The sequence below is a fragment of the Cucumis sativus genome, chromosome 3 (assembly GCF_000004075.3).
Source record: "Cucumis sativus cultivar 9930 chromosome 3, Cucumber_9930_V3, whole genome shotgun sequence".
Lineage (NCBI taxonomy): Eukaryota > Viridiplantae > Streptophyta > Magnoliopsida > Cucurbitales > Cucurbitaceae > Cucumis > Cucumis sativus.
Genome location: NC_026657.2, coordinates 25408335 through 25434160, shown reverse-complemented (window position 1 = coordinate 25434160; position 25826 = coordinate 25408335). Strand labels below are relative to the sequence as shown.

The 25826-nt window shown below is 35.4% G+C and overlaps 2 protein-coding genes and 1 long non-coding RNA gene across 3 annotated transcripts; all 3 read right to left on the bottom strand.

The window, feature by feature from the left end:
* Positions 1-1359: 1359 nt before the first annotated feature.
* On the bottom strand, positions 1360-4913 carry LOC101204744 (pentatricopeptide repeat-containing protein At2g15820, chloroplastic). Its single transcript, XM_004152026.3, has 3 exons — positions 4783-4913; positions 3972-4616; positions 1360-3652 (listed from the first exon to the last, which is right to left on the bottom strand). The coding sequence occupies exons 2-3, from the start codon at positions 4509-4511 to the stop codon at positions 1796-1798; spliced, it is 2397 nt and encodes a 798-aa protein (XP_004152074.2). The 5' UTR covers positions 4512-4616; positions 4783-4913; the 3' UTR covers positions 1360-1795.
* A 4813-nt stretch (positions 4914-9726) lies between these two features.
* Positions 9727-22478, bottom strand: LOC101208670 (sm-like protein LSM5). Its single transcript, XM_004151972.3, has 4 exons — positions 22231-22478; positions 22007-22130; positions 19018-19090; positions 9727-10064 (listed from the first exon to the last, which is right to left on the bottom strand). The coding sequence occupies exons 1-4, from the start codon at positions 22448-22450 to the stop codon at positions 10032-10034; spliced, it is 450 nt and encodes a 149-aa protein (XP_004152020.2). The 5' UTR covers positions 22451-22478; the 3' UTR covers positions 9727-10031.
* On the bottom strand, positions 10304-19011 carry LOC116402783. Its single transcript, XR_004215420.1, has 2 exons — positions 12248-19011; positions 10304-12155 (listed from the first exon to the last, which is right to left on the bottom strand). It is a non-coding gene; the product is annotated as an uncharacterized LOC116402783 (long non-coding RNA).
* Positions 22479-25826: the final 3348 nt, after the last annotated feature.

Here is a 25826-nt window from a genome sequence, read left to right as displayed (position 1 = left end):
AACTAAAGTTTGTGTCACAAACAATGCTCCTAAGCAAGTTTTTTTACGATCTTCACGACATATGCAAACTTAATCTCAATCATATTCTTTTTCACCAATGGAACAAAAGAAAAGGAAAGGAAATGTTAATGCTCTTGAGAAGTCATTTAACTTGGGATTTCGCGATCAAGTAGATTTGGAGATAGTTAGAATATTTTATTCTTCAAGTTTGCCTTTTCATTTAGCTAGAAATTCAAATTATGTAAATGTCTTTGCTTTGGTTGCAAATAAGGCTTTGTCATGTTACTTACCTCTGGGGCATAACAAAGCAAATGACTTCAATCTTTATAGAACAAATCCCTTATCTTTGAGAACCTCCCCAATGACCCCACACCCCAATCTCTTTGGTCTAGTAGTTGCTTTATCTGGCAAACAGGAGAGACAATAAAAGGAAAGGCTAAAACACTCGGTGATGCTTCAAACAAATCCCTGAATAAATATGTTGTATTAAGCATGACTTTAGATTAAATGACCCAATTGCAATTTGACCATACTTACGAATTGGTTGAATGAAAGGAAAAAGAGTAACAAAAATAATTTAATCCCTGACAGCTCAACAACTAGCAATTGAGAGAGGGAGGGGTTGGAGAACAGTGAGGAACTTGTCAACAACAGAAAATTATGTTAGACCCTCGCAGTTACAGCAAATCCAATGACAGAAATAGAGAGGACGATTGTGGTCACACGCACACGAACAAGCACCCAGTTACAGGCTTGGTAGAGTGAACCCCCACCAAAAAAGATTCGTTACTCCAGGGATCAAGATTAAAAATAACACTTGTAGTATCGTCATAAAAAATAAAATCTAAGGTACAGTCTACAAAGGCCATTTACCATACGTGATTAAAATAAATTATGGCCACAAAGATTAGAAAAAAAAGGTCTTATCGTTTCAATCTGTTTGATTCAAACGAAATAAGCCAAAAAACGGCTTGAACTGCCAATGTCTAAAGATTTCATTTTCAATCACCAATGACCAATCGATCAACAAAAGAACTTCAGCAAAACAATCGTCAATACTTTGGGCAAGCAAAGAGACATACCAAAAATGGCCGTAAAGAACCACTCTGGCCACAATGGGATAGTAGCAGTAGGCAAAAGAGATGATCTGGGATTTCCAATCATGGAAACAAAGACAGCAACCCGAGGGAGAGAGAAGCCGACTGAGGTGTCTCTATTGAGAGTATTGAAGTCGGCTGTGAATCTAAACTTCCTGTAAGCAAAGATACTACAGGAAAATTTAATCCTTTTTGGTACATCGATTATCCATACGGGTTCATGAGGGGAACTTAATTTTGGACCAAGGAGGGAACAAAATAGTTAATAAAAATAATAATAAATTAAAATTATAATAAAAACTGAGCAGTTCCCTTAGCCTGAATAATATTTACATAAACATTGAGAGATCAAACGAAGAAAACTCTCCTCCCACCAATCCAGCAAGAACCACCACTAAAAATTTACCTACTGATCAAACGAAGAAAACTATATTTTTTTAAGAAAAAGGGTAAAGAAAAAAAAGTATGACTTCCAAACTAACATATAACCTATATTAGTCAACAAGAATGCTACAACAATACACAGAATCAGACATAAGCATTAACATATTGATATACGTATTTACATCTTCCAAATTGATCAAGGAAGATCCTGTATAAATAACAGACCCTCCCAAAATCATGCAACATTGTAGGCTTCCGTCATTTGGTAAATTAAGGAATCCAACTGATAATGGGCCTAACAAAAAACTCTTGGTTTAATTTGAAGTCTCCTCAACGGAATCAGATTCACTATCAAAGTTGATGTTTTCACTTCCATTTAAAACCCCCACCAAGTTAAGACTGTCTGCCTGTGTACTTTCTTTCAAGTAATCCAGAATGAAGGGCTCAATTAGTTTCCAGAACCATGTGGCATTGCTTCCAAGTAAACCTATCCAATACATGTTGCCCTTCCTTTTCACTTTGCAATGAATGGACTTCTCTCTCAGAGATTTAACAATCTTCTCAACACCCTCATGACTTCCCTTTAGTTTCAGTAAAATATCCCCTGATGATGTCCTGCAGCCTCCATACATATACCAGTATGCAAGAACACGAGGTGACAGCCACCGGTGAATAAGATTAGGGATTGCACGACGACCTCGTGGCCAAAACTGATCTGCATAGAAACCAAAATATGAATGTGAAACAGTGCAGAATTTATATGGTATATCTACATCACCATCGGTCAACTTTGAAGCAGAATGCAACCACTTGTGATATTGCTCATATATGTGTCTCCTCAAAACAGAGTGAGTTTTACAGTTTCTGTGGAATTCGAATTGGATTCTGTGATTTTTCCTCTCATCATCAGACTCTATCTCCAGGCCACCTAACAATAACCCTACTAAAATCTCCCTCTGTTCTTTACTCAACTTCAAGCTCATTGGCTTCTTAACCTCCTTTCTACTCAAGCTTAGGATATATTCAAGTTTCTCCATTAAAGGAGGATCAATGTCATACCTTTTCTGACACATTAAATCATATATTTTTTCAGCCTTCATATAATTTCCACATAAAAGATACCCACGTAAAATAATGTTGCATGAACGAGCATTTATACCAATTTCTCCGTTTGTTTCCATCTGACTAAATATTTCTTCAGCTCTGTCAAGATTACCAACTTTTACCAAAGAATCCAAATATATGCTATAGATGGTACGATTGGGTTTACACTTCTCAAGGCACTGAGAGAAGGTTAACTCTAACTTATCATCTAAGTTTAAATTGAAAAACATATTCATCAAATCAACATATGCTGGCGTGAGGGGTTTTAAATTACTCTCTATGAAGCCTGCCATGATTGATTCTGCAAGTTCAATCACTTGAAATTTACATAAAATACCAATAATTGTCTGATATGCCGCAGCATTAGTAGAGTTCAGCTGCTCCATCTCCCTAAATATCTCCAAAGCTTTCATTGGTTTACCCATCTTTGCATAGACTTCCATTTTATAAACAAAAGCCTGAGATGGCATGTTACCATCTAAATACTTAAGTTCTTGCCACAGTTTTTCTGCTTCCATTACATCCCCCATTTTTGAGCTTGCTCTCAAGATAGACAAAAGGACTTCTCTTTCCTCCTTGATTCCTGCTTGTTGCATTTCTTTCCTTAGTGACACTATCCTTTCTCTGTCAATAGTATCCTGATAACTATGTAGCCAAATTAGACCACCATACATATCTTTATGTAGCTCAAGTCCACTTGTTACCAAATTGTGATATATAAACTCAGCCTGTTTAAGATGATGCTTTGACAAATCTCCTGGTTTGCTCACAAGAGCTCTAAAGAGAGAACTGTGCAAGCTAAGACGTGGTTGGTAACCTCCTAATTGGATCATACGATTGTAAATGGTACTTGCTTCCTCTATGCATCCTTGAACAGGGGCACTAAGGTACGCAACAATCAATATATGAAATGTGGATTCACTTGGCACACATCCCTGATTAATTATATCATCAAATACTTCTCGACACTTTGAGAACTTCCGTTCCTTGCCCATGTAATCAGCAAGCTTAGTAGATAAAGCATAATCAAATCGATACCAATGTTGTTGCATCATCCACTTGTACACCTACTCTCCAAAATGAAGAAAATTATGACATAGGTTACAAAAAATAGCAAATAAAGAGAACTATCAAATTTTAGTTTTTTTGAAATTTTTGTTCTATTGTAAAAGTTGTTTGTGCTTCAGTTATCTTTAGAGTCCTGTTATAATATTCCAAACTTTTTTACAGTATCATAATACAAACATATAAAGCGCAAAAATATAGTCTACATTGAACAATTCCAAGTCATTCCCTATTATTCAACAAACTCATGATTGCATTACAAGCTGATATACTATGGTGTTAGAACATAGAGAATAAAAAGGAAAGAGAAAATACACTAACCCTAAATGCTGTCTCGTTTTCACGAATACGCAAACAATGCACGATGAGATAGGTCGCATCATCCTGCCCCATCCATTTTTTCTGTGCATTAAGCAGTCGTATCACTGTTCCCGGCTTTTGTGCTGGCAATTCCTTACAAAGCCAAGCCACTTTAGATCTTCGCCATTGCTCTGGCAACTCATCCAGCTCCTTGACTTCGAGCACAGGCGTTCCCAAATGTTTCAAATCCACCGATGCAAAACCATTTTCAAAATGAAAACCATCACCCCCATTACTGAATGAAGATGATAAGTGCTCCTCAGATTCGGACGGGGAATCATGGTCGTACACCAGCTGTTTAACAAAAGAACCGGAAGCAAAGGCACGAATTCGGGGAAGTTGTCGTCGTACTTTAACAGAATATGCAGGAAGAAAGAGAGTAGGAATTATATGATTGGGACAGTGAAAGTAGTGATGGTATGGAGAGAGGGAAAGAGTGAGAGAACGAAGACGGGTCACAGTGGAAAATGCAGAGGTAGGAATGGACATGGAGAAAACCATAGGAGGATTACGCTTAGACAGAAAATGCGGAGTTTGGAGTGACTAACCCGAATTTGGGTGCCACTTCAAAGCATCAGCCAGCAAGCAACTATTTCAAAAAAGAGTCTGAAACAAAATCAACCAAAAAAGGAAGAGAATCTTCTAATTCGTTTAGTGTGTCAAAAATCCAAACAGCATAAACGTAACCCCATTAGCCAGATTCAGAATTTAAAGAAAAAAAAGAGTTTTGCAATAGGTTTTGAAAATGAGAAGATAAAAACTGAAATGATACCTAAATTGTTGCGGCAGCCAGCGTCGGGAGGAGAAGGGACTGGTGAGACGTGAGGCGTGAGGAAGAGGGAGAAGTTTTAGCGTTTTCCGACTAATTTTCGTTTTCTATTTTTAAATTGCGCCGAGGGTTCTTCTAGGGGCTGGGCTTAGTTTATTAGGAGTGGGCTGGGTATTAATAAACTTAGGATCCTTAACTAATAAGGCCTAAAATTGTACAGGAATGTCAAGAAAAATAGCATATTATTACTTTTACTTTGCAAAAATAAATTTAAATCCGTAAAATAGCAGAACATAAAAATTAGAAAAATAAATAAACGAAACAATCCCTCGAATGCCTAACTAATATTTAAAATATAATTGTTCGTCTAAACTTCAAATACATTGTATGCTCCATAAAAATTTCTCCCCAAAAACATAAAGATTAGAAAAGTTGACATTGATAGGAAGCTCAAAATCTCTCGAAGTGATCATTTTTTTTTCTTGGATTTCGCCAGTTTACTTCTTTCGTTTGAAACCCTAAAGAAATTTTGAAAATCATTTGAAACCATCAATTCAACAAAGAATTCAAAAGGGGAGCATTGTTGATATTATAATAAAGATAAAATCATAAAATTATACTATAGAATTCAAAACTTATATACATCTTAGAAGTTATGCGTCGGTGAGTTCGTCCACTCAAATCGATGAGTTTTTCAAGTTCTTCGTACATTCGAGATTCATTTGAGTTATTCACCTCTCTTGTTTGCAAGAAAAAAATTGTCTCTCTCATTGTGTTTGTCTCTGGTTTGCTGTCTCTCTCTCAATCTTTCTCCCACTCTTTCATCTAATAAAACCTAAAAGACTTTTCCTTCTCCTTTATTTAATAAAACCTAAAAGATGAAAATTTAAATAATTGCAAAAATGCTATAATTAAATTATAAAATTTAAAATTGAATTGTTATTAAAAATATACATTAAAATTCAAATTCAAGTTGTTATTAAAAATATATATTATGTATTATTTAATAAATTGTTAATAGATGGTTTAAAATATAACAAATTTGAAAATATTGTATATAATAAAATATAATAAATTCAAATCCAAACGAGTGATTGTCATTATTTGAAGGATTAGATCGAGGAACGGTTGAAAATCCCCAATTTTTTAGAAAAAATATTTATTAAACATAAGTTTTAGGAATTAAATAAATAAAGGTTAATTAATTTGATTTAAATGCTAAAAATCCAAAAATTGGTTATGAATTATAAGCATCTAGGAGATATTGGAAAAATTTTGCCAATCCCAAAAATATCATTAATTAGTTAATATTTTTCAAAATTGATTGCAGTTTGTGAAATTATATGTGAGTGTACGATATTTGGTCTCCTTATTTGTATGAAAACACGTATTATACTTTTTGATTTAGACATGCATGGTAAAGATGATTGAAAATAAAACGTCACAAACAAAATAAAGCGTCTAATTAAAATAAATATGAATATTAACGTAATTAAAAAATACAATGTGAAAAAATAATTATTCGATACAAGAGGCACAATAAATTAATTTTTTTTTAAATAAAAATCAACCAGAAAGAGTGTATAGTCATAACTAGCACAATGGTAAGGATGAAATATAATGACTAGTTGAAATTCTCGTAACCAATTTTTATATTAACCATATGTACTATTTATTATCTAATAGCTTTTTAAAAATAATTTGAAATATAAATCATACGAAAGTTACTGAACTAGTCATTATTTTAAGGATTAGATTTCATAATATTTGAATTCAAAATATTATGAAATCTAATGAATAAGTGACCGTTGAAAATCTTTTAGCAATTTTTAAGGAAAATCTTTATTAAACATCTTTTATGAATAAAATAAATAAATTTTAATTAATTTGATTTAAATACTAAAACTCCAAAAATTTATTATGAATTATAGACATATATTTAGGGGAAATTGGGAAAATCTTGTCAACCCAAAAAATATCATAGTTAATATTTTTCAAAACTATTGTAGTTTGCAAATACACTATATATGTGATATTTGACCTCATTATTTGCATGCAAATACACGGTAAAAAAAATAGTATAGACAAGTAAAAAAAAATCTCTGATACATTGTGAATCCCAAACAAAGACGTAGGTTGTTGTATATTTACTTCATTGTTCAAACACGGTGTATTTCTGACCGGCCCAGTAGATGCAGAATCAACAACCAAAACAAAATCATTGTCAAGGAATTTTGACGTAATCAACATATAAGTCAATAAGCGTCTTTGTATTCAACAATCTGAATAAGGTTTGAACTATTGCATCCATCCCAATAAAGAGTAATGAGATACACAGAAAGATCTAAAGATGGAAAAAGTCTATCTTGAATACACTGTAAGAATACTTAAAATGAAGACGAGCATGAAATGAATATATCAACTATACGACAGTCAATATATCGGAAAAATTTCATCCATCTACCATAAAAAAGAGTCTTCACACGTTGCATTGTCATTAGAAGAAGCAGTAGAGGATAAAAGTAAAGGAATTAAAATACAGACAAACAATAAAGTTGACAGCTGCCGTGAAAGAATTCCAAAACATGCGTACAATAAATGCGAAATGAAGATGAGCATGAAACGAAAATGGAACATACACCTCAAATAACACGATAATCGAGATACTAGAAAGATTTAATTCATCTACCATCCAAAACAAATCTTTACTCGTAAAGTCGTAACAAAAACTTGTTTGTTATAATTCTACTGTTGTCTTCAAAAGTTAATATTAAAGTTATAAAGATTGCAATTAATCAACAAAATATTTTAAACTCTATTGTCAATTAATAAAAAAAAAAACTGTTAAACAAATAATATAAGGTTTATAAATTTTAAAAATACACATTTTTAGAATTTAGAATCTTAAAAGCAAATAACAATATTTTAGAATAATATAAAAAAATGCACATTTTTCAAATATTTTTTAATAATAAATATAAATAACGTACATTTTAAAATTTTAAAATTTTAAATAATGAACATACTATCCATATAGACTTTAATATATCTTTTTTATTTTTTTTTAAAAAAAATATATAACTGCCACCCAAATGGAATTTTTTAGAATAAAAATGAATAAAAAAATATTAATAAACTTAAGTTTTTCTCAATTGAAGGAATCTAATCTAAAATATAATTTCAAATTGTTATTAAAAACATATGTTATGTATTATTTAATTATAATTATCCATATTGTTAATAAATGGTTTAAAATATAAAAAACTGAGAATCTTGTAGATATATTTGTCATTATTATGGACAATCAAACCTATTTCTCGATTCAATAGAAGCCCAAAGAGATGAATAGGGTCTCAAATAACGAGAGATATGTAAAAAACAGGTTCAATTACGCCTATTCCTAATCCTAAATGGAATGTGAGGACGTAGGGATCCATATGTAAACATAGTATCTATTTAAATACGATGACCCCTTCTCATAATTAGAATGCTTATTTAGTTGATTTACTAAAGTTGAAGGTTATTTGTAAAATACTGTCTTTGTGAAATCAGTGATATCCTGTCTTATGTTGAAGCCATTAAAATACATTGTACCATTGTACTTTGAATCTACGAATTATCATATAACTAGGGATATATTCGAAATTAATATAATTAAATAAATGGACGCACTTAGTTTTTGCTATTTTTCTTATTTCTGCCGTCCCTAGTTATTTTCCAAGTTACTATCTACAATTTTGCTATTTCTACTATTATCTAAAAAAAATTGATTTTTTTAAGTTTTGGACTGGAATTTTCATTTTGTTCATAAAATTTTCCTTTCCAAATGCCTCAACTTCCAAACCCAATTCCACTTTACTTCCATCTCTTTCTCTCTCTCAATTATTTCATGTAAGAAGTTTCACAACTGACTTTCATGTAAGAAGTTTCACATCCCAGTTCAGATCGAAGGTCAACTTTAGTGGTTAATTTTTTAAGAAATTGAAGCTAAGAAGTTTTTTTCTTCTTCTCAAAACCCTGTTTTGTATTAATTTATTCAGAGTTGTAGGTTGATCTCAGCAATTAGAGTAAAATTAGAACCCTGTTTTTGTTTTGTATTAATTTATTCAGAGTTGTAGGTTGATCTCAGCAATTAGAGTAAAATTAGAACCCTGTTTTGCATTAATTTATTCAGAGTTGTAGTTGATCTTAGCAGTTAGTGTTTTGTATTAATTTATTCAGAGTTGTAGGTTGATCTTAGCAATTAGAGTAAAATTTCAATTCATTTTTTCGGTGTGTGTCTAATTTATGTCATATCAATGCACTCATTGATATTTATAAAAGTTTATCAATGCTTATCACTAATAAAATTTAAAATTTTGTAAATATTTTAATTGTTATATTTGTAAATATAAACGATGTTTTTTAATATGATCAAAAGTAATAAAAATACCTTTGATTCAACTGCTTGGGCATTTTTTTTTTCAAAATTTAAGAATATTAGAAAATTTTTGTAATGTTTTAAACAAATATTTTTTTTGTATTTGAACTTAATCTTCTTAAATTTATTATATAAATCATCTAAAAAATATATAATATGAAGAAAATTTATCAAACACAAAATTGAGAAGCATATGAAGTTGTTGAACACAAAGTTATGTGATAATAAATCAATAAAGTTCCAAAGTTTTGAATAGGTCAAAGACTGGTTAGACGAAGAATTGAAAACTTAACATTTATTAGATATTTTTAAAGTTTAAGAACTTGTAAACAAAAAATTGAAAGACGTATGAGTCACTTTTGAAAGACAGAAAACCAAATAAATACAAATCTAAAAATCTAACCAAACAATTTAACGTAATAATATTTGTTTGGTTTGGCATCAAACTGCTAACCAAACCAAACCTACTTTGTGTGGGTTGTTTCGGTCATCAATATTGCTCCATTTCTTACCAGATAAGTATTTAGTTTAGAACCAATACAGCTCTAGCTTTATTTTAAATCTAGGGTTAGAATAAGTGAGTCCATTGAAAACAGTCAAACTCTTCACAATTAGGCCAATATATTTCTACTGGAAGCAGTCAAGATGAAGGAATCTAACACTGATTCATATTGAAGAAACTAAAACGCTTTACTTCAATCAAATACATGAAATTTGTCACTCGAGTCATTCTATATCAAAAGATAAAGTAAATATTGGGTGCAAGGAGGCAACTCATACCAATGATGCATAAGATTGCCGGTCAAAACCACATGCTATCCATATTTCACGCCTATTCTGGATCAGGTGATCCACCCGGAACAAGCTGCACATAGACAACAAAATGTTTCAAAAATCACATGTCAATAAGAGCTGCTCGTTTTGTGTAGATGAGCTTACGTGCATGTTGACTAATCCTAAAAGGACAACTAGACAAAATTGCATGCTTGAATTGTTTAGGACAATTGAACTAACGTGGTAAAACTCAGACAACTACTATGTGACTTGACAGTTGAACTACCATGCCTGTGTGACTTTTGATTACGGTTTTTTTTATCTATATGTTCCCCGTGTCTAAATGAGTTTTTTTTTTTATATTTGTGAGTATCTGACCAACTTATGACCTTTTTTTTACATCCGCGAGTGTTCGAGCTAGCTCACGCATACCTCGACTAATCTCATAGGATAAGCGACTTGATCCTACAACATTTGAGTGTCAAGGAAACTTGTAGAAAATTAATTCTTAAATAGGTGACCACTATGGATTAAACTCATAACCTCTTAGTTAGTTATGGAGACTATATCTCCTTTTTAACCACTAGACCAACCAATGATGGTTGTCTAAATGAGTTCTCAACTTACTCACATGCTGACTTATTACTATTATCACATTCATGGGTGTCTAGGCTAGCTTATGTACACCAAGATTAATTTCAAGAAATAGCTTGCCTAACCCTACAACATTTTGTTGTCACGAAAACCTGTTATTGAAAGTAGAGACGAAAAACAAACACAAGTTTTACGTAGAAATCCAGTTCAGGGAGAAAACCCACCGTGCAAATCTTTCTTATTATTTTTTTTTATAAAACTAATGATATGGAAGCAATTAGTTTATAGGCAATAGAAGTCTAATTAAAATAATGAAAGATAATTAGAGCAACATAAAAGACTAAAAAACCTTTGGTCTTTCAACATACAAGTCCACTAATTCTAACACCCTCCCTCATGTTGGACCGTAAATGTAAAAAAGACCCAACTTGCTAACACAAGACTCGATGCTCTGTCTGAAAAGCCCTTTTGTGAGAACATCAGCAATGTGTTGGCTTGAAGGTATACAAGGAATTCATATGGTACCATTGTCCAATTTCTCTTTGATAAAGTGTTTATCAACCTCCACATGTTTAGTTTTGTCATGTTGGACCGAGTTATTGACAATGTTGATAGCCGCCTTATTATCGTAGAAAAGTTTCACAGGCACCTCATAGTCCTAACGAATATCAGATAACATCTTCTAGAGCCAACTTTCCTCACAAATTTCTAAACTCATGGAAGTATTTCAAATTCCCCAAGTCTTTAATTTCAAACTTATACTCAATCTTCTTTTTTAGTTGGAGAATCTCATTGGTGTCATCTCCAGATAAAACAATGTCATTAACATAGACTATCAAAATTGTAATTTTTAAGAGACTTTTGTGAACTCATAGTGCCCCCAGGTGTACCCTTGAGACTTGACGAATGTGGTAAATCTGCCAAACCAAGCTCTTAGTGATTGTTTCAATCCATATAAGGACTTTCAAAGTTTGCAAATATGATGGTCAAACTGGGCTTCGGATCTTGGTGGACTCATATACACTTCCTCTTCTAAATTCCCATGTAGGAACACGTTCTTAACATCAAGTTGATATAGAGGCAAGTTTTTTTCACAACAAATAGCAAGATTCTAATAGTGTTTAAATTTGCAATAGGAGAAAAAGTCTTAGGTCAACCCATAAATCTGAGTGAACCCTTTTCCAACTAACCTAGCCTTATGTTTGTCAAGAGTACTATCTGTTTTGTACTTGATAGTAAACCATTTGCATCCTACAGTCTTATGTCCCTTAGGGAGAGTGCAAAGCTCCCAAGTTTTGTTCTTTTTCAAGGCTCTCATTTCTTACATGATTACAGTTTTCCACTTTGGGCATTCAAAGGCAACCATTCTTTGGTAAAGGCTTTTGAACTGATGAGATTGATTCTTATAAGAAACATAGTTAGCAAATGAGTGATTTGTCGAGGACCTAGGAAAATCAAGAGACAAATTGAACTTACTGATATTTTCTGAGTGATCCTCTCTAGTTTCATTCTCGGTAACTTTTGCACTAACTTCATTCCCATCATCACTACCCTTTCCATTTGAAACGACCTCAGTCTCAACACTACCCTGTTCACCAATATTTTCAAGAATAGCTATCTCAGACCTATCACTTTCAATCATTTTGCTGTCAATATGTGAGTCAATAGAATCAGTCATACCTTGATCTTGTAAAGGTTCAGAATCTTGGACTGGAGCCGGCTAAATAGTAGGAGACCCAACTTCCTTTCTATGATTCCTCCTATAGTAGATTTTCCAAAGAACTTTGTTCATAGGTGTTAGGACCATGTTGTAAGGATCTGGGCTAGGTAGGGTAACAAGAGTAGGACTGGTATACTCTAAGAAAATCACCCAGTTAAACTCTTCACTCTCACTCTCCCTGAGTAGGCTAACGGGAAAGAAAGGACGATCCTCAAGAAAGGTGACATCCACGGAGACAAAATACTAACGACAAGACAGATGAAAGCATTTTAGCCTCGTTGGTGCAAAGAGTAACCAACAAAAATACATGCCCAAGCTCGAGAGGTAAACTTACTTGGGTAGGGTCATGGTTATGAACATAGTTTATGCACCTATATATTCGAAGAGGAACATCAGAAATGAGGTGGGTAGAGGGATACAACTCTTTAAGACACTCTAATGGGGTTTGGAGATGTAGAACACGAGAAAACACTCGGTTGATAAGATGGGCCATAGTGAGAACATAGTCCCAAAGATAGAAAGGAAGGGACAACATAAGAGAACAAGCTACTTCCAAAAGGTGACGGTTTTTGCACTTGGCTACCCCATTTTTTTTTGGGGTGTAGGCACAGGAACTTTGGTGGATAATCCCTTTGCGAGACAAAAACTCATTGAGGGTGTGGTTTTGGAATTCATGACCACTGTCACAATGTAGAATAGCAATCATTGCATTGAACTACATTTCTATAGTGTGATAGAAGTCCCTGAAGATGGAGGTGACCTGAAATTTGTCGGAGACGAGAAAGACCTAGGTAAGACGGGTATGATCATCAATAAAGGTTACAAACCACCATTTCCTAGATGAGGTAGTTATCTTGGATGGTCCTCAAACATCAATATGAACAAGTGTGAAACGTTGGGTTGGTTTGTATGGTTATGAAGGAAAAGAAACCTAATGTTGTTTATCTGAATACATACGTCACAAGATAAAGTAAACACATCAAGTTTAGAGAAAAATGAGGAAATAAATGTTTCATTCATTAAAATTAAGGTAGCGTAAACGAAAATGTCACACCATACAATCTTGTTCAAAATAGTAAAATAGGAAGATAAAAGACTAGCCCTAGAAAATCACCCAACCCTATCCCCAAAGCATCCGTTTCAATTAAAATAGGTAGACTCCAATTAGGTAGTGCTAGCACCGGAATTGTAGTCATGACAATCTTCAGGTTTTCAAAAGCAGCTAATGCTTGGTCGTCCCAAACAAAGGAGTTCTTTTGCAACAATTTGGTCAATGGAGCTGCAATTTCCCCATATCCTTTAACAAACCTTCTATAATAGCCCAAAAACCCTCTCAAACCCATGACATCCTTTGGTTGGGGCCACTTCACCATGTCTCTGATTTTATCCTCTCCACCTCCACTCCTTTGTTGGAGATTAAGTGTCCCAAATACTGGATTTGGGAGTGAGCTATGACGTACTTCTTATTAGCAAATAGTTGATTATCTCTCATTACCGCAAAAACCATTCCTAGATGCTTCTCATGTTTTGAAATATCCGTGTTATACACAAGTATATCATAAAAAAAAAACCAATACACGTCTTAGGAAGGGTTTGAATACCTAATTCATCAAGGATTGGAAGGTGGCAGGAGCGTTTGTAAGTCCAAAAGGCAACAAGGAATTCATAGTGGCCCCCATGTGTTTTGAACGCAGTCTTTTCGACATTTTCCTCCTTCATCCTTATTAGGTGGTAACCGGATTTCAAATCCAATTTCGAGAAAACCATGGCTCCATGTAATTCATCCAATAGTTCTTCTATCACGGGGATAGGAAATTTATCAGATATGGTGACTTGATTGAGCTTCCAGTAGTCCACACAAAAGCGCCACCCTCCATCTTTCTTTTTAACCAATAAAACAAGGCGGGAGTAAGGACTGTGACTAGGTCTGATCACTCTTGCTTGTAGCATTTTCATGACCAATTTCTCAATTTCTTCCTTTTGTACATGGCCATATTTATAGGGTCTGACATTTATGGGCCTTTGATTTGGTAGAATCTAGATACGGTGATCTATTTCTCTCTTAGGGGGCAACCCTTTAGGATCTTCAAAGATGTCTACATACTGTTGCAACAAAAATTTGATCATTGGAACATCTTCATCCCCTTTCATTTCTTGCTCCATCTCCACATCAGTTTCTACTTCATAATTCTGGAGTTCCAACAGAAAACCCTGGTCTTCCTTCTCCCAAGTTTTCTCAACTGCTTTCAAGGAGCATTCTACTTAGATGAGGGATGGGTCTCCTTTCAAGACATTCTTCTTTTTTCCAAACCAAAAACTCATTGTTAGGGACGGCCAATGTATTTTCATTGTGCCTGTCGTGTCCAGCCACTGCATCCTTAAGACTACATCCACATTTCCCAACTCAATTGCCAAAAATCAGCCACGACAATAACTCCTTGTAGCTCCAATTCTACTCTCTTGCATATGCCCTTGCCCGTACATCGGGTGCCATCTTCAATTGTAACCGCAAATGGAGTACCTTCTTCCACGGTTAGATTATTTTCCTCTACTATCCTGTTATGTAGAAGTTGTGGGTGGCTCCACTATCAATCAGCACCACCACTCCCTTGCCCCTTATAACTCCCCTCAGCTTCATGGTTCCCTTCGATGTCATACCATGGATTGTTTTCAACTCTATTTCCTCTCCTTATGCAAGATCTAGATGGTTTAATTCCACCACCTCTCCTGTGTTCTCTTCTGTCTTACCTTCGTCTTCCTTACTCTCTTCTTCATTCATGATGAATAACATCAATTCCTTTTTTTCCTTCACTCTACATCTGTGTCCTAATGTATATCTCTCATTGCATTTGAAACATAAGCCCTTGTCCAATTTGGACCTCAACTCTGCGTCTGACAGGCGTTTGATAGGTGGTTCACTCTTTTGGTAATTAACCTTAATGGGTATGGTTACCTGTTTCAGGGGAAAATTTGTCTTCCTCACGAAACCTTTGTCTGTTCCTTCTTGGATTTTGCCTGCGTACTCTTCTTTTTTCTGTGGTTCCATTATCCTCCCATCGGCCTTAGTCAATCTCATTGCTAAATTGCGATCATTGACTAGTTAAGCCTCTCTCATACAATCTTCCAACGTTTGAGGATATCGGCTAACGACTTCTACTTGAAGGTTAGGTTTTAAACCGGTTAGAAAAGCATCTCGCAACACACTCTCTTCCATGTGAGGTAGAGGAGCTGAATATGTGACAAATTTCTTCACATAATCACTGTAGGAGCCGTCTTGTTGAATCTTAATCAAATGTGTCACTAAACTCATTTGTCCTGAGTCCTTGAAAAAGTCAAACATCATTCCTTTCAAGTCTTCCCATGACTCTACTCTTTTCCTATTATGCGTCCACCGGTACCAATCCACTTCATCCTACCCAAAACTGACCACCGTCACTTTGATCTTCTCTGTTTCTGGCAGATTGTTGATTTAAAAAAAAATATTATGCCCTGTATACCCAGGATTCTAGATTTTCGCCTAAGAACATAGGCATTTCCAACTTTTTGTACTTACTTTGATCCACAGTGTTTCCGTTAACATCATTACTGACTTCCGATTCCTCTACTTTCCCTTTTAACTTCATGATCGATCCATCTGATGTCTCGGATTCATCCCTTTGCTTATAGCTATGATTCTCCCTTAGTTCCTCCGTCAGTCTTTCCATAGACTTTTTCATCTCCAATAACATTTCCTTCATGCTCAATATCTCCTTCTCAGTTCCTTCCATTCTTTCCTCCATCTGCCTTTGTGCCATGAATCGCGTAACAACCCCCAGTTTTCGGGCTCTGATACCAAATGTCAGAGTTCTAACAACAATATCAAATAAAACACCGAGCAATGGCTAAACAGAGACAGTACTCTGTATTTCTTTATTTATATATAAGCCAAAAAGTTACAGCCACACTATGAAATATAACAGAGAAAGGAAATAACAAAGGAAACATACCAGCACCCTTTACAAGAAGGATACCCCCTCTACGGCTACAGCCGCCCTCCTTAACCTAAAGATGACAAAAAATACCTACCTCCTTATTTCCCATCCATCACTATTTATAGCCTACTCATTCTCCCTCATTAATTTGATGGTGAATTTCCCTTTTTGCCCTTTCTAACATATGTGTGTATAATTGGGGGCCTCACAAAATGCTACTAGAAGAGGTCGTCATCAAGGAGGTAGAGTTCCCTATTATGTCAGACAGTGTCAATTATCCTCCCCGAGCTCAAGTCCTAAAAAGAAACATAGGTAGGTAAAAATGTTGCTTTACAATTTAACTTAGGAGTAATCTTGCTTATAGATACCAGATCATAAGAAATTTTGGACACATGCAAAACATTATGTAGGGAGAATCCTGCACAGGAAGAAATCTTCCCCTTCCCAGAAATGGGGGGCCAAGGAGTCGTATGCAATTCTGATTGTTTTGTTACCATAACATGGAATATAGGACAAAATGTTTAGAGGAACCAATCAAATGATCTATGGTGCCAAAATCCAGAATGCAAAGGTTCTTTTCATCAACACTAATAATGTATACTTAATTGGACAATGGCGCCTAGAGTAGCGGGACTATGATCGGTCTGGTTTCCATGTGAATCAAGTGGTTGAGAAGGTTCAGCAAACTCAGTCACATAAGCCTGCTTTGTGTTTTGTTTGTCGTTGGGAGAGAGTTTCTTACCTCCTGAGGACAACTGTAACTTCCAATACTGCTCCTTCGTATCTTGTCGCTTCTTGCAATGCTCACAAACTGGAGCTGGTTTTCTAGTGTTCTTGTTACTATCGCTGGTAGAGGATCTTGCACTAAAAGCAGCGGAGTCAATAGCAGAAGTTGCCAAAATATTCATAGCACTTGTATGATCCTCCTCGAGGCAGATTTTAAAACAGACCTCCACTAGGGAGAGAGTCGGTCTTTGGCTCAATATATGCACACGAACCACATAAAACATAGGGTTAAGACCAACAAGAAAGTCACAAATCTCGTCAATCTCTTCAATTCTAGAGTACTGCACACCATCACTAGGACTATTCCAGACTAATTCTCTACATAGGTCCGTTTCTTGTCAGATAAGAGAGAGCTTATTAAAAAAGGATGTGACGTCTATGGTTCCTTACTTGCACTCATGAAACTATTGTCATAGTGTGTATAGGCGAGAAGCATTCTAATGTTTGGAATATAGTTTATGGGTTGTGTCCCAAATATCTTTAACAATTGTGGCGTATAGTAAGGGTTTGTCGATCTATGGCTTCACACTATTAATCAATATTGATCAAAGAAGAGAGTCATCTCCCTTCCAATTTCGTTCATGTGGGTCTCCCGATGAAGGACAAGATATTTCCCCTGCCAAAAAACCAAATTTATGTCGACCTTCAAGGACCATTTTCACTGACTAAGACCATAAGAAATAGTTATTGTCGTTCAATTTTTCCCCTAAAAAATATCCTGGAGACTGTGATGTGTCATTGTGTTAGTTGCATAAGAAGATAAAGTGAGGAACGATGTTATCGAAATCTCAAAATACATGGGTAAAGGTGTACGATGGTCGTGACCAGAAGTGCTGGATTTCACCCCTAAGATAGTCTCAATTGCTGTAATCTATTGTCGAAGCTCTTCCAGTTGTTGGTGAGCTATACACGAAAAAGAAGATGAAGCTTGCACGTTAGAGTTGGAATGTGCCGAAGATTCACCAACCTCAAATGTTGAGTGAATTTGAGGATTCCTAACCTCGAAATGATAACTGGGTTTTGCAATAGAATTAGTGGGTGGCAGCACATACAAGTTTGACAGCAGAAGCGGTGGTGGTTGAACAGAATTATGTGGCAAAGAAGGATTGGTCGACATGATTTGAACTTGTTAGGCTGGTCCTGGAGGTCCCCAGCGGCTGCGTGTGGAGGCGCAGACAATGGAAAGTGTGACAGAATCATGTTGGCTAGTGTTGTCTGAAGTTAGCGAAACCACTCATCCATGGCAGCGCTGATCGGAGCATCGACGACGGCGTTGATACCGACGGTTGTTTCCATTGTTTGGTTTCCATCAAGAATTGCATTGTCTACGGTTTGGTCAATGACTCAATATCATGCTATGATACAATATTAAAAGTAGAGACGAAAAGCAAACACAAGTTTTACGGGGAAACCCTAGTTCAAGGAGAAAAACCATCGTGCAAATCTTTCTTATTATTTTCTTAATGATACAAGAGAGCATTAATTTATAGGAAATAGAAGCCTAGTTAAAATAATGAAAGATAATCAAGGCAACATAAAAGACTAAAAATCCTTTGGGCTTTCAACATCTAACAAGCCAGCTAATTGTAACACTGGTAAAATATTAATTTCTAAATATGCAACAACTATGATTAGACTCATTCCTCTCGTGTCCTTTATTTAATCCATAATCTTTTTTTACCACTAGACTAAAACATAAAAACCACTAATCTCCTTCATAAGTCAATGAGACAGTGACATATAAGGAATATAAATTTGACTTAACCATTTAACCTTCGAAACGAACAATGATGGTTGACTTAATGAAATTACCATCACTATCCTTATTAAGGCGTGGATTAGACATCAACCATGGACATCATGAAGTTTGGCTTCTTACACAATCATTGTTTGTTGGTCTGGGAAATCATTCACAGACTCATTACTTCCCTAAATAAGGGCATGTAAACATTAAAACTGTGGTTGTCACTTACAATGGCAATGTTGTTCCCATTTAGTAGAATCTGATCCAGCTTTGTTATCCGCCTCCCCTCAGCAGTGATCTCACTACAATGTAATATGGAAAGAGTCAAACCATATAGTAGATCGTGTTTTAAAAAAAATAAAGAATCGCTAGGTTCATAAAAAGACAGCAACTCAAGCATGCCACGTGCACAAAAGATGTGCCAAAATAGGAAATTTAGACTCAATAGAACAGCTCAATATTTTGATTGGTAGCGCAGAAATGAAAGTCATCAATGGTGATATTTTCTCCATCTACATAGTCTCCTCGAAGGCCAATCATGTGGTTGTAAATAATGATTTAACCGTAGGCTTTATGGAGCCACACGATAATAGAATGAAATGAATCATCTAACCGAAAACTAGACAGCAGAAATGAGCTGAAGAAAGTTATATATAAAGCTTACTTCTAGTGCACATACCAAATCATTACTTCTACGACAATGTAACAAAGTTTTATAGTGCTCCTAGTGCACATACCAAATCGTTACTCCTGTTCTCAGGAGCTATTGGTATTTTAATTCAATTCACATGTTTAAAGAGAAAAATTATGGTTACATCACACAAAAGATGAGAGAGAAGTCCAAATGATGAATTGATTAAAATAACACGATAGTCACATTCTAAAATCTATGGTCTCACCAATCTGTCATCAAGTTTGCATTTCACATATATATTCATAACCAGACCATAGAAGTGAAAATCAAGCAAGAAAATGGTAGCTTCAGAACTAGAAAAGGAAAAGATAAAGCACAATAATCGTAGCTCCACAACTAGAAAAGGAAACGACAAAGCACAATACACATCAAATGTCTATTAGATACCTAGATTAGTATAAGACAGGGGTATAAGGGTAATTAGATATATAGGCAGTTACATGGTTATAAATAGGAAGTTGGTGAGGGAAGAAAGGGGAGATCAGTTTGTGGGTAGTTTTACAGCACCTTCCTTGAGAGAGAGGATAGGCAGGGAGGGTAGTATTTTACTTGTTCTTAGTTATTTTCTGCATTTTCATCTCACGATTGATATTTATCAATTCTTCTTTGTAATAGTGAGGTTTATATCAATTGAATAAGAACACATCTTATTGGTGTTCTATCAATGTCCCAACCCCAGACCTAATGAGTAGATACAAAAAGCCATCAGCACCGACTTCCAAAGAGAAACATAAAACCTGAAAAAGGCCTAAATGTCACAATGGTGCCTCTAGACCTTCGACCTCTGTAAAGGTCCTATTGCTTCTCGTCCATAAAACCCACAAACAGCATAAACCTCTACTTACCAAGCATTTTCTTCTATCACGAAGAAGGAACTCCTCAATCATCTCCTTGTAACCTCCCTGTCTAGCACATTAAGAGTCCAACATATCAAGAAAAAGAGTTTCCACGCAGAAAAGATTCACTATAATCCTATGCCAAAGAGTAGTAGACTCAAGAGGGAGCCTCTAGAGCCATTATCTAGGAAGGCTTGGTTATGAGCCCTCAAATTCCCCAACTCTAACTCCCCAAAGTTTCACAACCTTCCCTAACCCCCAAAGTTTCACAACCTTCCCCACCCTCTGCCAACTCACACACTGCGTACTTTGCTCCTCATCAACCTCAAATCCCCCATAAGCTGCTCTAGCATGTAGCAAATAGAAAACTGGACTCTAAAAAGGAAAAATAAATAAATCAGAATTCTATACAATATTGAGCTATGAGGGTCAATCTTCCACCCTTAAAGAAAAAGCTTCTCTTCCAATTACAATTTTTGCAAATAACAGGACCATTTCTAATTATGGCTAGGAGGAAGAACAAGGTAGGAAGCAAAGAAAGACTCAATCTCACAGCCCATCAAGTTAGCTCAACTTCTCATCTTACTTAGGTCACAGTGAAATCCATAGTTTGACATTTCTCCCTATTAAGTTTAAGCCTGGATAATGTTTAGAAGATACGTTCCAAAACAAGGGAAAAAATTTCCTCCAAAAAGGTAGCATTATTAGCAAATTGAAGATGATGCAAAGAAACTTTATCTTGCTCCACTTCTAAAGCCACATCTGATCCTGCCTTCCAACCCTCTCAAGACAATCTTGTTAAGAGTATCCATCGCAAGCAAGAAGAGAGAGAGAGATAATGGATGACCCTGTCTATTGTCTAAGGCCTCTGGTAGCTCAAATCCTCTCCACAGCCTACCAATAATGAGAATAGAATACCCCACCCTTCTAATGTTACTTCAAACCCAACCCTCCACTAATACCCTAGGTTGTTTGTGACGAGAGATGTTCGAAAAGTACCAGTTCACAGGCCCCAATATGTTGAGAATAAGTACCAGAAAGAAAAGTTATTTATGTATAAAAGTAGAACTGTATCAACAACAATGCACTTCCTGAACATTTAAACCAACATTTATCTTCAACGTTATGAGAGACTTGGAGAAAACAGCGCAAGCATGGACAAAATCTCAGCAGAAATGGCGCATGGATAAGGTCGCTCCTCTCTTGACTCTTATTAACTCTTCTCCTACTATTTCAACAGGGCACAGATTATCGATCACTTTTTTCAACTTCTGAAGAAACCTCCACTGTCCAGTTCCCTTCGAAAAGTTGAACAAAGGGGTTTTTTAAACCACAACTCAAAATATCTCCAAAGCTAACCTCCAACCCCACTCCTAAGATTGGAAAAGAACAGGAGGGATTCGATGAAATTGCATAAATCAACATTTCAAATTGCTCTTTCAAAACTTTCTCTGTCGCTCAAATCATGTTTTTCAACCCTTTAAATACAGACAAATACACCACCAAGCCTAATATATTTTTCTATTCGCCTCACATTCTCCAACGCAGAAACAGGCACATCAAACACCATGTAAAAGAAAGTGAACAAACAGAAGAAATTGAAGAAAAAAACGCAAAATACGAAACATATACAGTCCAAATGAGCAAAGCAAAGAAAAATGAGTATAGATCTTGGCAGAGGCTCTTACTATTCAGTAACATCCTCAAGAACCATGTTGACATAAACATCAAATCCTCTGAGAGTTCCAACGAGCTCTTTGTCGCCCTTCATTATTACCCATATTTTAGACCCAATACATCGGTCGATTAACTCTGCAAAATCCCAACAATAAACCCAGTAAATAAGAGTTCGTTTGCAGAAAAATAGGATGGGTAATGAGAAATATAAAACGAAGGAGAAGCAGAAACGAACCCGACGGTAGTAACTGCGAAGGATTGGTAGCCATGAATTTGCTTTTTACTGGGAAAGAGAGAGAATGAATGAAGAAAGGGCCTGCGAGTCGAATCTGCGAAGGCAGTGAAGTGCAAAGAGGCGCGTGGCTTATTCCCTTCGACGACTGATCCAACGAAACGCTAACCCAAAATCGTCGTTTCGTTGGGCGGCTTGCATGTATACCAAAAGAAATTATCATCTACATTTTCTAAAAGTAAAAGTGTCAAATTTAAAAACCCAACCTAAAATCGTCAATAAATCTAAAAAAATAAAAAGTTCAAACCACTCCTCATTTTTCAAAGCTATCCTTCTTTAATTTCTAGGGACCATTTGGCCCATGGGTTTTCAATGTGGGATTGAGTTAAAATGTAGCCCTTACTTGGTGTAAAGGGATATTATAACCTTTGTTTTTTAGGGTTTCATAACTCTTTCATTTACACTTCTCAACCCATCTTCCTTTTAGTCTTTCCTCCCAATCCCTCTTCAACTCCCCCATAACCCTACCTCTCTCTCCCTATCCTCTCAATCCCTCTTCAACTCCCTCATAATCCTACCTCTTTCTCTCCATACTTATTTTGCTTCGTCTTCACCATTTTTGTCTTTCACCGTTTCAGAGGTTGGTTACCATATTTCCCCCTCTTGAACTTGGTGTTCATCGTCCTCCTTTCGAAGGTTTGTTGATTTCTTTTCCCGTTTCAAATTTGGGTTTCCTTCTCACTATTCATCGTCTCAATCGGTCTTCAACTCCCCCGAGTCTAAGGTTGGTTTTCCCCATTTCTTCTTGCGTATTCCAACCTTCGACCCTTGTTGTTGACGAATCCTTTCTTTTTCCCCAATCGCGAACTTGAGATGGATTTTCATTTTGTTGATGGAAGCATTTATTTGTGTTGCCTCCAAAACGTGACACGGTCCATTTTTGGGTTCCATTGACTAGCTTCATTTTTCCCATTTAAGGCCTTTGAAACCCTTCAGTGCATGGTTGGTCTTCTAGCCTTGCCCTGACCTTGCCGCTCCAAATTTTCCTTGCCTCTTGCTTGTGATTTTCTTCACGAAATTTTCACCCAAAATTGTGTTGGTTGTGAATGTGATTGTTTTGAAATTGGAACTGTGTTTCATGGGACTTGTTGTGGAATAAGTTCGTGTTACCTTTTAGAACACTGTTCTAAAAAACTTGCCCATAATTGAAGCACACAAACTTATTTGTTAGTTTGAATATTTGTGGTATGATGACATGTCATTAAATACGGATTATTGCATGCAAAATGCTTCCAATATCCCCACCACCTACTTCCAAGTTGCAAGTTTTTTCATTGTTTGTCCAAGTGTAAGGGAAACAATATGTATTTTTGGATAAACTAGGTCAAACACAAAGAATATAAAAAGAATCATAACTACCTATTTACACCTAGAGACTCATGCACATATGAATAAATTATGACAAGATGGAGGAGTGAGTGAACTAACTTGTGTTAAGGAAGGGGTGAAGGTAAACCCTCAATACGATATAACTCATTAAGAAGTACTCCTCTTAGAGTCATTGAATGTCACACTTGGTAAGGAGTAAGAAGTACTCCTCTTAGAGTCATTGGATGTCACACTTGGTAAGGAGTGCTCCTCTTAGAGTCATTGAATGTTACACTTGGTCTCTTTTCAAGATTCAAATGACTAGGTATATCTAGGAGTATTTACTTATACTACCTATACTAAACCTATACTACATTTTCATGCACAATATTATAGTAGACTTCGTTAACAACTCACTCCAATAAAAAACACTTAAAAGAGAGTCCAAATGAAAGAGAACGACTAAATCAAAGATCAAGGGGATTTTGGTTAATAAATTGAAGACCTTGACATGCGTCACACCGCCACACGCGCAATCAAGCTTCAAGTCACTGATTTTGGCCCCAAACAAAGCATTATTTTCTGGATTTTCCTAACACAAAACGTTGTCGTTTGGATGTTCTTCTGCGCATGTCCTCCACGTCTTGAGTTCGAACTCCACCAGACGTGAATTGAAATTCAATTTGTTTGAAGCAATCCGCGTGTCCTTCTCCGCCTCTCATAAGATGCCACGTGTCGCCATTCCCTCGCACACGAGTCCTCAACGTCCTGACTTCGAATCTTGGCCGAAATCATTTTTTCCTTGTATTTTTCAATGGCAATCTTTCAAATAATTACCAACTTTTCGTAAACTCCCTAATTTTCGTAAAAAAATGTGTGCACGAAAGCCTGAGGTAGGGAGTTCGAGCTCTAATTTCTCATCAATTCACAATGAATTCACAAAATCAACTCCAAATTCCATCAACACTCTCTCCAATTTTCATTGTCCAGAAATGTTCCTCTCCATTCTACCATTTTTTTCCTCAATTAATTTTCAGCAATCTTTTAAAAATGAAGAGCTAATCATCTAAGAGGTAAGAAGGCAATGGGTTTTTCAATTTCTTGAAGAATTTTTCTTGTATTTTCCCTTCAATTAGGCATGTTGAATCTTTAATTTTTTGTATCAACAACCTTTCCTGCTTTCAATTAAAAGTATTCTTTGCAAATTAATTCTTGAATTTGTTCTTGATTGATCAATTTGTATGCAAGAATCAAGATACATTTTCTTTAGAAAAACTAAAGTGCAACATTGATTTATCTTTGTCTACAAGAAATCTAGAATTGTTTATATTGCTTGTAATCAAACATGTCAAATCTTGAAGATGGATTGTCTTAATACTTAGATAAATCACCATTGTTATTGGTAAATTGTGAATTTAATTCTATCAATTTTACGTGCACAATTAAATTCAATTAAATTATTGTTGCTAAAAAGTATGAAAGATACTTTCATTTGTTTAAAAGAACAAGAATTGGGCACAAATTGTTGTGGCAAGAATACACAATAAATGCTCGTGTGTAATTATCTCTTTTCTTGATTCTTAATCAAGGCTTTTACAAGAATCAAGCAAGTTGATCGAGCAAGAATCTCTTTTTAAAGCAAAAGATATTCATATTTCTTTTAATTTGATTATAAGAGTTGAATAACGCCCATTGCCCCTCACCTCATTTTTCTTATACAATTTAATTTCTGCCTTTTCTTTTTTATTGAATTTGCATTTCAAAAGTTTCTTAATTTTTGGTTACAAATTTGTATTCTCTACATTTCCTTTTATGCTTTCATTTTTTTTACACAACTTTTGATATCAATAATTTTTTTCGACTATTTCCTTGGGTTCAAAAAGTAAGGGTAAATCTAAAAGTACTTTTTGTCGAGGTAAATTTTGGTAAGCATACTATCCTTAGCAAGTTTCATTTCACTTTTGAACATATTATTGCTTGATTCTGACGACCTTACCAATACATTTTTTCACACATTATCTTTGACTCGTCAATGAGCTATGATAAAATGCTCTACTATTGCTTTGTGATTTGAATAGAATGTCTTATTTATATTGTGTGATTTTAAATAGGATGCTTCATACTTGTTGTGTAATCTGGTATGAGATGTCTTTTTCTTGTTTTGTGATTTGTGGAATTGATGGAACTCGTTAAATGCGTTGAGTTTATCTTGAATAGCAAAAAAGTGTGAT